Source organism: Lobosporangium transversale, assembly GCF_002105155.1.
Source record: "Lobosporangium transversale strain NRRL 3116 chromosome Unknown BCR41scaffold_60, whole genome shotgun sequence".
NCBI lineage: Eukaryota > Fungi > Mortierellomycota > Mortierellomycetes > Mortierellales > Mortierellaceae > Lobosporangium > Lobosporangium transversale.
The window spans coordinates 110068-124661 of NW_019029038.1; the positions used below are offsets into that span (position 1 = coordinate 110068).

At 41.2% G+C, this 14594-nt stretch overlaps 3 protein-coding genes across 3 annotated transcripts; all 3 read right to left on the bottom strand.

The window, feature by feature from the left end:
* Positions 1-6664: 6664 nt before the first annotated feature.
* Positions 6665-7259, bottom strand: BCR41DRAFT_363119 (hypothetical protein). The gene has a single exon (XM_022025841.1). It carries the CDS (start codon positions 7172-7174, stop codon positions 6962-6964), a length of 213 nt encoding a protein of 70 aa, XP_021876337.1. The 5' UTR covers positions 7175-7259; the 3' UTR covers positions 6665-6961.
* Positions 7260-7274: 15 nt separating this feature from the next.
* Positions 7275-8986, bottom strand: BCR41DRAFT_342296 (hypothetical protein). Its single transcript, XM_022022280.1, has 3 exons — positions 8710-8986; positions 8563-8616; positions 7275-8367 (listed from the first exon to the last, which is right to left on the bottom strand). Exons 1-3 carry the CDS (start codon positions 8848-8850, stop codon positions 7555-7557), a joined length of 1008 nt encoding a protein of 335 aa, XP_021876338.1. The 5' UTR covers positions 8851-8986; the 3' UTR covers positions 7275-7554.
* Positions 8987-9282: 296 nt separating this feature from the next.
* BCR41DRAFT_401295 (hypothetical protein) lies at positions 9283-11816 on the bottom strand (the record flags this gene model as incomplete). Its single annotated transcript, XM_022029210.1, has 4 exons — positions 9283-10740; positions 10830-11151; positions 11265-11389; positions 11484-11816. 4 exons carry the CDS (start codon positions 11814-11816, stop codon positions 9283-9285), a joined length of 2238 nt encoding a protein of 745 aa, XP_021876339.1.
* Positions 11817-14594: the final 2778 nt, after the last annotated feature.

Here is a 14594-nt window from a genome sequence, read left to right on the forward strand (position 1 = left end):
GTTTAGTTCCAACAATTGGACTATTTCCTCTCGAACTGTTGGGTTAGACCATAATACTCATGAAGACTTTCGCATGACTCCATTGTCCGCTTGGGGGGCCTCATTGTATCGTTTATTGATTGATTGATGTGATATAGTGATGATAATATTCGTCGTATGATTGAGGCAATCTGAGTTAATTCGTTCTACAGCCTGACTAACTTGATCTTTTTCTGTACAGCCCGACGGGACTTGATTTGTCGCATCATTTGCTTACTCGTCTTCTTGCGTTCCCTTGATGTATTTGGGTTGATAAACACTGCTAATAGAGTTTGTTGGGCCTGTTGAAACCAGAGGGAACCACAGCAACATATCATACCCAAGGTGATACAAATATCTCTGTTGGAGTGAGTGGTGAACTGTGTGTGGTTCAGATGTAGTGGACATAAACGGCGAAAGAATGCATCGAAAGGATGTGAGCGGTTATGAGAGCAAGGAAGAAGGGGTTGGTATGCCTGTTCAAGTCCTTGGCAAGAGAGCATGAGTAGCAGTTGTGATCAATGGTATAGCTTCTAGACCCTATCTTCCACGTACAGTATTGCATTATTGTTGTTTTCAGACCTGGCACCAATCATGCGAGGTATTTCTTTTTCTGAGGGTTCCTTGTGTTAAACGGCCAGACAGAAAGCTTAGAAGAGATACAGACACAACGGTGTTTATTTGTTGTCTGCATATGCCTTCTTTTATCGCAGGGCTTTTTTTTATTTGGCAAATCTTTCCTTTTTTGTTCGTCAATCACTGTGTGCACGAATAAGCAGCTGAAGCATCTCTTTTGTTTCTGTACATGCACAAACACATTTTGCTAAAACACAAGCCTTTTCCATTGGTGCCTCCAGAAGAAATGAACAAACTTTATTTTGGCGATCACTCCATAATCAAAAATACTTCTAGGAGAGGATCAAACGCGTCGGTATTAATCTCGCTTCTGCTCTCCCTCCTTCCACAAGGCACTGCACAATATCACCATTAACAGGGCGTCGTCTAGTAAGGGGTACTAAGATAGTTCTTACTGCAAGCAATAAGCGCATGCAACTACATCACTCCTATCTCCACCAATGATGCCGGAACCCGAGAGCCAACGAATATCTCTGCTTTAACGCAAAAGTGCTGGAGCTGTTGGAGCAAAGAGCATCATATGAGGCCATTATCTGATAAAAAGAAGAAAGAAGACTTTTTTCTTTTGTTGTTACCTTTGACAAGGATGTAGCCACCTGTTTCAAATCAGTTCCTACAGACCGAGTCAAATCTACCCATGTATTCACCACAGGAGCACAAAGATATAACTTTGTGTAGAGAATCCTCATGCATATTCTGCAGTCGATTGCTCTCTATTAAAGCTCTTTATTTTTTTATTGTTCGATGAGCTTTTCTTGCCAGAGAACAATGGAGTGAAAAAAAAAAAAAAAAAAAAAAAAAAAACAGACTTCCTTACGTCCCCCCTCGGTATGTGTATCTGTCTGAACACGTCCTAACTGACATCCTCTCGACAATCCTCTCAAGGCTGCAGTGTTTAAATGTGTACAGGGAACAAAAGAGGTCTAGATACAGGCTCTCTTTGTGACATTGAAGGAGATCGCATGTTTCATGGCTATCGAGACAAGGTACCCCTACAGGCACAAGACAAAGGTATAACTCGGTTCAAACTCAAAGGAACGATTCTACCAATGGCCTTGTTCTGAATCCACTTGCCTATGGCACAATCCAGACGAAGAGACAGCAGCAGTCTGACGTAGATGAAGAAGATCTCAGCCAGGGATTGAAACTTTCACAAGGGTTCCTTAACACGGCGTGTTTTAAAGGCAGCCGGTGAAGACCTGACAGATGAAGACTACGCAAACATAAACTGGAAGAGGAGCCCCAAACTTCTTGAAAACGTTGGACTCATATTCCATGAGCTAGGGCGATGCTCCATAGCTTGAGCTTTATCGGCAATTCTCTTTGATGTCCTCCTTGCCTGTGGTTCTTTGGGCTTGCTTCCTTCTCCCTCATCCTCCACAGCTCGAGTCAATTCTGACTTCTTGAGGGACTCCCTTGCTTTTTTTTGTTTCCAAAAGAGAACCCATCTGGACCAGATATCGTCTTTGTATTAGAATCGGAGGGTAAATATTATCCTGTTTCCGTACAGTCAAAAATCGGCAATAAGGTCAAGAATTAAGGATGTCCATAATACAACTTGCCATAATTGCATCAAAGAACACCTCTCATCACCGTCTTCTCTCGGCTTTTGCTCGAATGGCATATCCTTGTTGCTGTTGTTTAGGCCTTACTTATCACGTTGCCTTATCATGTTGTCTTATCACGAACAGGGTGATTATTCGCTAGCTAAAGTCAAAGAAGTTCCTACCATCAAAGACAAACGAATAGAAACGACGTACTCAATATTAGCTTGTTGAACTTCCTTGAAAGTGCGAGATTAACTTGGATTCATGTATGGAGTCTTTGTTACAGTGAGTATCTAAGAATTCGTTCATTGTTATAATTCTGGAAGATTGAAATTAAACAAAGCGGGGCTGAAATACTCAAAATGTGTGCCCTTTGTGCCAGACGTAGGGGCGTCTAGCAACACACTATTAACCAATTTAACCAATCAAGGGTCATCCACTTCAAACAAGTTAATTGCTGCTATAAATGCTATTGGCTCAACGATAATTGTAAACTCCTTCTTCCTTTGATTAACGACAATTCAAGCAAACAAAACCTCGACCGGAACAGGCTCATTGTACTCCAATATCAAGTCTTTACTATATAGTAATCTATTCATTCTTTACGGCTCGACCGAAGGTTTCCCTGATGTCGACACTGGTTTTAATTGCTGCATCCCCTTTGTTAATACGCTTCAGAATTCTAGATTACTCATGGCATAGGTTACCAGATTCTTTATATCCCGGATCAGTGAGCGACCACACCAGGCCCTTGATTTCTTGCTTCCAAAGGCCTGCATCGGCACGTCCAATGACGTTCTCTATTATAGTGATCATTGGACGGAGACGACCACAGGACCAAGCATATAGCATCTCGATTGCTTGATCATTAAAATGGCCTCTCCGCTTTGATGCAGAGCTTGAGTAACTTTATTTCTCCAAATATCGCACAAGTGTCTTGAAGTATGTCCGGACTTTTGCTTGATTATCCCATCTAGGAAACGATACTGCACTCTTGAACCTCGAGTCATCGAGAACTTCTCGATATTCCTTGAAGCTTTGCCAGTTCTCTTAACCCAAGCAGGATCATAAATACAAAAGCCTATCCCGCAAGGAACTATGCAAATTCGTGGTAAATCCTCTGATAAGCCCTCCAATCCATGAAAGAATGCTGATAATATTGGTCGCATAGTGTCGTCGTTATTAATAAACTGGTATTTAGCCTCCCCTCCCCATATCCTGCACCTCGTTCAAAACAACCAAAAACATAGAGTTGCTTTGATGCCGCTCCGAAAGGACCCTGATTAGATTGTCGAACCAATCTTGCAGGAGCTTGTCAAGGCAATTAAAGCCAACTCTACCAAGTAATTCTGCTACTTCTGTGAAGAGCGCTAGGAATAAATCTGTCCTGGATGGAACCGAGTTTCCTCAATGAACTTCTCCAAGGGCCTGTGGACACACTTGCAATAGCATCCATTGGCTAGGCGTCATTCTACCTTCGGACAAGTAAAAAGGGTAAATTGATGAGTATCAAATATAAAACATAAAGGCATTTTTGCTTACGTTCTTCAAGGGGTATACGAAAACCAAACTGCGATTAACCGCCTATGAACGCAAGACACAGAACATTTGGTGAGATTATAAACAAGCGTGGATATCCCAGACATCAAGGACCTTTTCCTCCTAATCTTTCATCCGTCTGGCATGAATTGATGTGAGAGGGGATGATTCTGGCGAGATTGATACCCTCAACAGCATGTAGCATTAATATACCGAGAACTATTAATATACTGACGACACAATCCAATATTGTATCACATTTTACCAGTCAAGCGCGTGGCAGCCTTGGCCAAATTCTTGATGTTTTTTTATTCCATGTCCCTGGACGCCTAGAGATTCAAGACGCGCCGCCTTCACATACTGACACTGAATTGGCCGAACATACAACTAATATGATCTCATTGGCCACAGGTTGCCATCTCGTGCACGCGCACCATGGGACATTTATGTCTTTAGAGTGGAGCTGTCATCCTAGCTCCCGGTAAACGTTTTGGCGCCCTGGATGATGATAATTGATAGGTCTTTCGCAAGTGGCAAGCATCCAGATGACAAAGCATACGAGAAAGGATAATTTCCTATGCCAGCTGTCCTGGTGATAATAATATGATTTTGGGTCTCATCATCAGACTCTCACTGGGTTCTCCACAGGATTCTTCATCTCTATCCGTTTTTACAAAACTCTTTGATACAAGATCGCATAATGATCACAGCTTTATAAAGTTCTAAATGCCCCAAGTAGAAGGGAGGACGGATTAAACCGCTCTATTTATTCGTCTAGAAGGTAAGTGGATAATGATGGCTTCATTCATAAAGAATGAACCTGGAGAATCAAACCTGATAAATTAATAATGAACTGAGATATAACGAGACAAGAATGAGGATCTTTATTTTCATAATAGAAAAGAGTATTTATACCTCTTTTCTATTATTGTATGTCACGGGTATTAATATTAATGTAAATTAGCTATATAGAGATTTTAGGTGATTATGGCGCAGAACCATTGTAAAAATTTCTCAAGGAATGTGGTGAAATATGAAAAAGGTGGCGAAAATGAAGTGGAGCAAAGGAAAGAAAGGAGCGACAGCTGATAAATTTGTTCCTAGGTTAGGCGACGTGTGAGAAAATATTTTTTTCAAATCAGCCACGTGCCATTTTCTAGGTCATTGTGACGTGACAATCTTTAGTGCGCAGCAGAGGGTCAAGCTTGTCACTCTTTTTGGTTAGTCCTTTTCAATTATAAGAATTTTGTTAAGTAAACCATTTATATTTGAAAGAGTCTAGCCAAAAAGAGCGACAAGCTTGACCCTCTGGCGCAAAGAACTCATTTCTCAGTCTCGTCACCAGCCTGAGGACGAAGTTCATGTGTACATGCACAGGCTGGGACCAAACTTGACATTTTGGCTGGAGGTCTCTTTTTTTAAATTTGAAAAAGTTACTAAGTCAAACACACCGCTAGGAAAGGCTCTTTTTTTTTTCTTAGTCATTTACTCCATAGGGAATAGCTTTTTTTTATTTCTTATATTTTTTTAAAGGTGAGAATGATGAGAGGTAAATTTCGTAGTGATAATTGGATGAATAAATGAGTTTGTGAAGAAAAACAGTAGCATGCTTCACACGTAGGCCATTTTCCTCTGATCTGTAGGACTTTGCTTGAAAAAAATGATTTTAAAAAAAAAAAAAGCTGTCCCCTGTGGTGAAAATGACTAAGAAAAAAAAAAGAGCCTTTCCTAGCGGTGTGTTTGACTTAGTAACTTTTTCAAATTTAAAAAAAGAGACCTCCAGCCAAAATGTCAAGTTTGGTCCCAGCCTGTGCATGTACACATGAACTTCGTCCTCAGGCTGGTGACGAGACTGAGAAATGAGTTCTTTGCGCCAGAGGGTCAAGCTTGTCGCTCTTTTTGGCTAGACTCTTTCAAATATAAATGGTTTACTTAACAAAATTCTTATAATTGAAAAGGACTAACCAAAAAGAGTGACAAGCTTGACCCTCTGCTGCGCACTAAAGATTGTCACGTCACAATGACCTAGAAAATGGCACGTGGCTGATTTGAAAAAAATATTTTCTCACACGTCGCCTAACCTAGGAACAAATTTATCAGCTGTCGCTCCTTTCTTTCCTTTGCTCCACTTCATTTTCGCCACCTTTTTCATATTTCACCACATTCCTTGAGAAATTTTTACAATGGTTCTGCGCCATAATCACCTAAAATCTCTATATAGCTAATTTACATTAATATTAATACCCGTGACATACAATAATAGAAAAGAGGTATAAATACTCTTTTCTATTATGAAAATAAAGATCCTCATTCTTGTCTCGTTATATCTCAGTTCATTATTAATTTATCAGGTTTGATTCTCCAGGTTCATTCTTTATGAATGAAGCCATCATTATCCACTTACCCTTTAGACAAAGGCGATAGCGCTTTTAAATCAGTCCTACACACATACTTATTGAGGGCCCGTCATAACCGCTGTTGCATATTTCGTTTAATTGCAGCTCTCCAGCCCACATAAATAGGATCTTTATATATAGAAAACAAATGAATAAATACTCGGATAATGTGGTGCTGCGTGCAATGTTTTAACCTAATTGATATTGTTTATACATGATCTAAAAACAAAACCTGTGAGGAAAAAATAAACCTCAACGTGCATATTATTATTTTTTGCCAGAGGGAAATGTCCCACGACAGAGTAAAAAACCTCTGCGATACTCTCTATGAGCGTTATGATGCCATTCTCTTGGATCGTGTTATTCGTCTATTTTTTGAGTTGGCTTTATCAGATGGCTGTACCTTTTTTTGGCTTATTAACCTCTGGTGTTGCTTCAGGAGATGCTTCGGGTGCCTGAGACAAACTTGCAGTTTTATTTTGATACAGATTTGGATAAATGCCCCATGGATGTGATGTGTGAACCCACATCCTATTCTCACTTCTGCTCCCTGGTTACTCTTTGTCTGTCTAAAATTTTTCATGAGCTACTACAAACATGACTAGGTCGGGAAAGGTCTTCGTCTTGAAAAAGTTGTAAGTATTAGCTTGACAGTGCTTTTCTTGACTAATCTCTTTATTTCTATGCTTGGTCTAGATGGTGTTTTTTTATGGGGAGGACTATTTAGACAACATATAGACCCCACATATCTTAATCATAATAAATTGGTTTGGTGGCATTGTTGTAAAAAATATCTTTGCTTAAGGGACAGAAAGATAGACACAATCAGGAAAAGGCAGGACAAAGAGTGTCAACAAGATTGACAAGAGAAAATAGAGTCAAATAACCTTGACTACAAACAGCGCCATAGAATGTCAAAAGAAAAGATGGGAGCTTTATAGGTGAGCTCACAAACTGAGTTACCGGAAGACAAATGCTTGTTGTGAAAAGGGGAAAAAGATAAATGGCAAGATGAACTGCGGGTGAAGAATAAGACATGTGGGGAAAACTGAAGACTTTATTAAGAAGGAAGTTTCTTTGGCTTTTATACTCGGTAGTTTCTAGGTGAGGCGGACCCGCCTATGACTACAAAGGCTTTGCGCAAAGATTCCTTTAAGCTGGTTCGACAGATTAGTGGATACAAAATTAATTTTAATGACCAGTCACACCACTTGCAATAACAAGCGAGTCAATTGGCTGCCAATACATTTAAGAGTATTCAAAAAATATAAGGGATCGCGACCAAATGGAACGGGCTATACGATGAATTGAGTTGTGCCAAGCTAGACATGATGTGTTTTATCTTGACATCTTTATTCAGGCTGAAGACATAGACCTTTGTTTCATGTGGTGAGAAAGGAGAGGAAAAACCCAGGGTCCTAAAGCTTGCTGTTAACAGGAGAACTACCTTTAATAGAGACAACAGCTTTTCCAAAGGTCTTTCTCGCAGCAAGATCATTCAGACCCGTTTTGACAGAATCCAAACCCTGATAGACCTTCTCATAGACCACAGGGACTAACTGCTCCTTTGCGAATAGATCCAAGAGTTCCTTCCAGACCTTGGCAACGGTAGCCAAATCATATTTAGCATAAGCCCCCCAATGAACACCCACAACTGATATGTTCTTGAGCAAGATACGATTAGCAGGAATCTTTTCGATCGTGCCTGCAGCAAAACCCACAACCAAGACACGAGCACACCATGCGCTGCACCGAAGAGATTCATTGATCAAGCCAACAGGGTCATAAATAACATCTGCGCCATGGCCACCAGTGAGTTTGAGCACTTGTGCAGACCAGTCCTTATCCCTGTAGTTGACACCATAGTCAGCACCATTCTTGAGCGCAATATCAAGCTTATCCTGCGATCCTGCCGTCGCAATGACCTTAGCACCAAGAGCTTTGGCGATCTGGACTGCACATAGCCCTACTCCGCCGGCTGCAGCGTGAACTAGACACCATTCACCGGCTTTAAGATGTGCACGCTCCACTAATGCAGCGTAGCTGGTTGGATAAGTGATGAAGAGACCACTGGCTTGCTCAAATGAGAGGTTACCGGGAATAGGGAGTAAGCTCTTAGGATCGCATGCAAGTTTCTCGGTGTAGCAGCCCTGAGTCGAACCAAAGACGCGGTCTCCGACCTTGTAAGATGTCTTTGCATCAGGATGGATCTGAGTAATAACTCCTGCAAACTATCAATGTCGATCACAAGAAAAATACAAATACACAAAAAAAAAATATTGGTCGGTTATAAGGAGGTCCCTTTGTTCTCGGTTCGGCACCAGCTGCTTTGTAATTTTGCGGGTGCGGATCCCAACGTTTTATTTTTTTATTCCAAAAACTACATGTCTTTTTATTGTCAATACTCAAAATAATTATATATTTACCTCCGCTCCAGGAATATAAGGATATGGCAGCTTCACCTGATATTTTTCTTGAACCTATTACGATAAGAAAAAATCATGAGTAAAAGAAAAAAAAACCCCCCCATTGGTACAGCACAACAGTGATAGGAAAGCTAACGATGAACCTACCTGCAAGATATCGAAAAAGTTGAGACCTGCAGCCTTGACATCAATAAGGATCTCACCTTCCTTGAGAACAGGGTCAGGGACAGTTTGGACAGCCATCTGATCAACAGAAGTCAATGCCTTTTCAATGAGAATGGCCTTCATGGCTTCTTTTTCTTTTTTTTTTTTTCTTTAGTAATGAAGGGTCTGTGAAAGTTGATTAGAAAGAGGAAATAAGAGTATAAGTGCGTAAAGTGTGAAGAAGAGTGAGAATGAGAGTGGAGCAAATAAAAATGAAAATAAATGGAAAGGAGGATGAGTGAATGACTTGAAAAGAAATGAAAATGAAAAGTAATAAAACTGTCCATGAACTTCCACATTGAACAGAATACAACTCTCTTTTGAGAAATGATCGGTCGGTCTGTGTCAACATTTGTGCAATATGGCGCTTTTTCCGTTACACTAAACAGCGTTTTATGGACATTTACATGTCATCGAGCCATTTTATATTAGAGGATGTTGTAAGTGCTATGCTACATTATTATTTTTATATATGCTAAATATTAAAAGTTAAGATTAGAAGGGAGGTATATCCACTTATGAGTTTCGATAGGGGGTAAGAAGCCATGATGGATCTTGTTGGTCATTTTCCTCCTGTGGTGTAGGTGTAAATGTACTCTCGGGCAGAGAAAGTTGAAAATCATGATCACCTTTCACGTCTGTAATCATGAAAGTACTCCTTGTTACTGCTGCTGGTGGAGAGACAACACGTGCTGGGGATGCCAGTGAGTTTGCGTCCATTGCCTTTGGAATGCTTGGTATCCGCTGCGTCCGAGGCGGAGGAGTTAAGCCAGACCCATGATGTTGAAGCCTTTGATACTGTTGCTTCTGCGCCTCGCAGGTCCGTTGCTGCTCGCGACGTTGAGTCCGTGTTGACTGTCGTTCAGATGTGGTTGTTGACAGACTGGTTGTGGAGGCTGCCTGAGAGGATGTGCTAATGGAAGACATTCTGTCTGTAGCCTGTGAATTTTGCCCATTGGAGGAAGATACAGACCGTGATTTGTCGCGTTTGCTCGTGCCGCTTTTATTGTCGCTACTACTACCCTTGGATTGACGTGAGCTTGGTCGTATCGACTTCAGAGGGAACGATGGTGAACGCGGACTAGATGCTGTGGGAGGGTAAGCAGGAAGAGGAGGACTATTTGGCCGATTCAATGGTTGTCCTCCGAAGACAGTACTACGAAGGTCAGGGGAACGAGAGCGATCACTTCCGCGAGCACAGAACGTTGTATTAGAATCCATGCTTTCTCGGTTTTCTTGTTCCATAAGGCTAAAAGGCCGAGCCGACGATCCCAATGATACCTTTCTCGTGCCCTCTTGCCCTGGCTTATTGGATTCAGAGAAGGTATCGTGTATGGATACAACTTCCATTAACTCAAGCTGGCTCCCATGATCCGCCAAATCAAATGAATCGCCCTCGTACTCTCCTTTTTCCATCGAATTAGCAGAGCGAAGTGTGCTTAGCTCGGCCGAGTCACGCAGTGTCAATGGTGCTTCAGGGTCCGATGGAGAGGACCTTGAGCCCTTTTGATTGGGAGACGAATACATATTTTTAGTATTTGATGGCGAACTCTTCTGGCCGGAAGAGGTTGGTACCAATGAATGTGTCATTGATGTAGCCGGATCATGAAGACCACGTCGTCGGTTGCGTACAGACTGTACAGCGATTAGGGCCATGATCGCAAAGAATGCAACCGCAATCGCGCAAGTCCAGAAAAAGGCCATAGTATGGGGAAGTCCATCATGTTCCATCGCAAGGATCCTCTTGCGGCATATGACCCAGATCATGCAGAGCGAACCAGCCAGTAATGTTACTAATGCACCCCCAAAGCCTGTGAGCTGTAATTGGATGAACAAGAACCGTGCAGGGCTGGAAGAGCGCAAGTTGCTGATACCAAAGGCTGCTTTGGGTGCTTTAAGAGCAGCCTCCGCAATAATGATATTAGCTCGAAGAATAAAAGTGTACTTTAGACCATAGTAAAAGAACATTATAGCCTGTATTGAAATAAAGACGTGGTAAGGATGTTAAAATCTTTGAAATTGTTGGCAAGCTGCAAAAAAAAAAAAAAAAAAAAAAATCTCACCATAGCCCAGAGGATCAACACCCAGTTTGAATATTGGACGATAAGCAAGATTTCAGAAAGGTGCCCATAACCAGGCATCTGTGCAAATACCGCGGATGCCACGCCCGCACCTGCGCCAAATACCGCGGGGTAGACAACGCCCATAACTAATAAAAAGTTTTTTTGAACAGTCGTTGGCGTTAGGACGTGGATGGGAGGCAGAGGACGTGAGTCGAACGTGGTTTCGGGCTGGTAAATGGCAAAGATGCCTTCACGCGTTGTTACAGGCATTGCATACAACAGGCCAACGAAATAGGAGGAGAATCCGATAGCGACGAAGATCCTATTGTGTCAAGAATAACGAACAAAAGAAACCTCGAGCTGTGAGTTTCACAAAAGAAAGTAACGGACTGATGTATTGAGCCCTTTATGAGACGTTATAGATATTGGGCTTACCAATAAGTTTGCTCTATAGCAATGCGAATCCAAAGCCTGTCCTTAAAAACATCAAAGATCACAGGCATATTGACGCCAACCTTGATCAGCGAAGCAAGCCCTGTGAAGAAAATGATGCAGTCCATCTTTATATTGATGTGTGATGTTAGTGTCCAAAAATGAACTCATTTATAGCTGATGCAGAGGTTTAATATGGAATCGCGTCTGCGACTGACTTACAGGCTTTGGTCTCAGTCCAGTGCCAACTTGTGTGAAGAGTTCTGTGACGATCCTGCTGTTAAAGCCGCGGTTGCGGAAAATTAAGAGCCAGAGCCCGAACAAGAAGACGAGCCCATGCATGACAGAAGAGGTGATTAAAAGGTTGCGAATGAAGTCTGCATCACGACAGTCTGCAGCTGACCGGATCCAGTCGCATAGTAGCTCTTTGTTTGCTGGAGGAAAGAGTGTAGCGGACGACGCAGGGTCTACAACAGATGTAGGTGTGGGCATTGCAAGGGTATTGGTGGGGGAGCTGAATGTGGTTGGCAGAGTTGAAGTCATGGTCCAACTCATGATGCTATTCCACCGCTCTATTTCTACAAAATGAACCAATGTATATAAACAAGAAAGAAGGGTAAGAAAGGTGTAAGAGTTGTATTTCCAAAGATGGAGAAGATGCAGGAAAAAAAAAGAGGAGTGATAATCCATCTCTCAAAGAAGAGGAGGGAAATCGTTTGTGCCATCATTGCAATACACTAATTGGCATGTGCGCAACAAAAACAACAAAGGCGTAAGGAAATGTTTGTGCTGCTGTTTTTTCTAGTCAGCAAAAATCATTTGCCTCACGTGCCTCTTCGCCCTGGCACACGCGACTTATTTCCAGGGCACACCCAATATGATTGTTTAGCATGCCAGAAGGTATGCTACCGAATGATCCGATCAGCGATAACGAGATCGAAAAAAAAAAAGAAAAAAAAAAAAAAAAAAGCGGTATTTGTCGCATGAAATGACGAATATTTTGAACGAGCTCTTCAGAAAGAGAGGAGGATAGCAAGTGATAGATCACACAATGAATGTAAGAGATAAAAGGATAGGATGGATAGATGAGCTTTTGGAAAACAAATCCTTGAGGATCCAGACGTACAGCAATGACACTGAGAAGCAAAATCGGGATCCACTAATGACGCTGCAGTATTGAAGTAAACCGAAGATAGAGTGAGAGGAGAGTGGGGAGGGGAAAGAGAGAGTGAAGGGTGGGAGTGACAGTGAGAATGTGGTAGGTGAGGATGAGGATGCGGAATAAGAGGAAGTGAAAGCGAAAAGAAGAAAGTGTGTATGTGTGTATGAGAGAAGAGAAGAGAATGAGAAAAGAGAAAAAGAGAGGGTTCAACTATGAAGAAGAAAGAAGAGAAGAGTCATTAGGGGGAAGACAAGAGGGGATCTTGTAATAAAAAAAAAAGAATTTGATCGTGTGGATGGAGAGAAATGAAAGGGAGGAAGAAGAAAAGAGAACGGAAAATAAAAAAGTGTCTTCCAATGGGGTGTTTAATAATGCACATCCATGGATATCCATGGAGCAAGCAGTGATCTTCAGTTTAAAAATAAGTTTTTGAATAGATACAGACAAGCTGTAGTCATGTTGTACAAAGACTTAGACTCCACACTAGTCTGTTTAAACTGTAGAAATGTGAAATTAGACACTTTACTGGCCGTTTCTTGACTACATGCACATGTATTTTGGTTATTGACTCTTTGACTTGCCACAGGCCATTCTCTCTGACCTATGGCGCAGTAGCAGCCAAATGTCAACCGTATACCCCTTTTATGTATCACTGATGCTTACGTTTTCCTTGTAGCGTTCTATTAAAGTGTATTATAGCTGCATTGCTGCCATATCGCCTTTAGAATTAAGAGATGGTCAAAAGGGCAGAAAAAGAAAGGAAAATAAACAAACAAACAAACCCATAAAAAAAAGCATAAACCCGCCCTTTCCTTTTGTCTCCCCTTTCTGCCCCTGCGGCTCTGTATTATCACACACCTGCTCTTAGCGTCAAAGACGCTCAAAACTTTGCTCACGTCCTTCTTCTTGCTCACTTGCTGCTTACTATTTTTTACCTTTGTGTTATTTTTTTTTTTCTTCAAAATCTGAACCCTTTTTGTGTTTGGTTTCCTACTTTCTTTAAAATGTGTGTTCGCTTTTCTGTCTCTGTACTCATTTAAATCCCTATGACGTGTTCCATGGGTTGACTAGCTGAATGGCAAGCACAAGGCACACGGACCTTAACTCAATTGAAAAGACCATTAACGATCTATTCACGCTAATCAATAATTGTAGGCTGGAGATGCTTTGTTCTTTCTATTCGGACATCTTCACTTTACAAGAATATTAATGCACTCTTTCACTGCCCGCATTTTTTTTTTTTTTTGTGAGACGCTCAGACTAACAGGGTACATGTGCAACATGAGGGTCGTTGCGCTCGGAAATCTATTAAATTGTCTGTTTGATAATGTGCAGGGTTTTTATTAAAATTATTTGTATTACATGCAGGGAAGGTGGACAGTCCAGTGATGAGATTTTTTTTTTTTTGTGTCTTGATCTGAAAAATAAAAATAAATACTAGTGCGCGTGTAATCTGTCATACATTTGTTTAAGCAAACCGAGGATTTTTGTGTTTTGTTTTGTTTTGTTATTTCAAAAAAATAAAAAAAAAAGCTCATTCAAGTGATGACATCTGCGTGTACTCTGCATGTTCTTGGTCACGGTGTTGTGCACTGCAAATACCCTCGACATCGTACCCCACTTTTTCTGTGGAGTTGACCTGCGTATCGGTGTACCAAATGTGGTGAGTGGAGTATAGGGAGGATAGAGAAAAGATGAGATGGTTTTAGATTCAGGGCAGGGGAGTTGGACGGTCAGCAGGGCTCTACTTGATCAAATGGAACGGAGTGGGCGAAGAATCATGCCGATAAAAATAAAAAATAAAAAAGAGCACATATTCAAAGAATCCCGTATGCTCTTCGCAACCCGCATCATATCCATATTTGTATCTAACAATGCAATGGTCAAGAATAGATCCTAAAATTGATGCCCTTTTTTTTAGGCGCTCTCAGAGTCGATTTACCAGAGTTTAGTGTCTTTTATTTTATTCCTTTCAGTATGCGCACTGAATATGTGTTCACAAATCTTCGGTTTAGATCCAGTGCCCATGAAAAAAAAAAAAAAAAATCCTTCTCAACCGAAATTGAAAAAGTTTAATATTCTAATCAATTAGTCAATCAAAATTGCTGCCGCTATCCGCTAGCCGTCATCAATGCAGCCATTAGCTGACAATGGTCAAATATTAATAACAA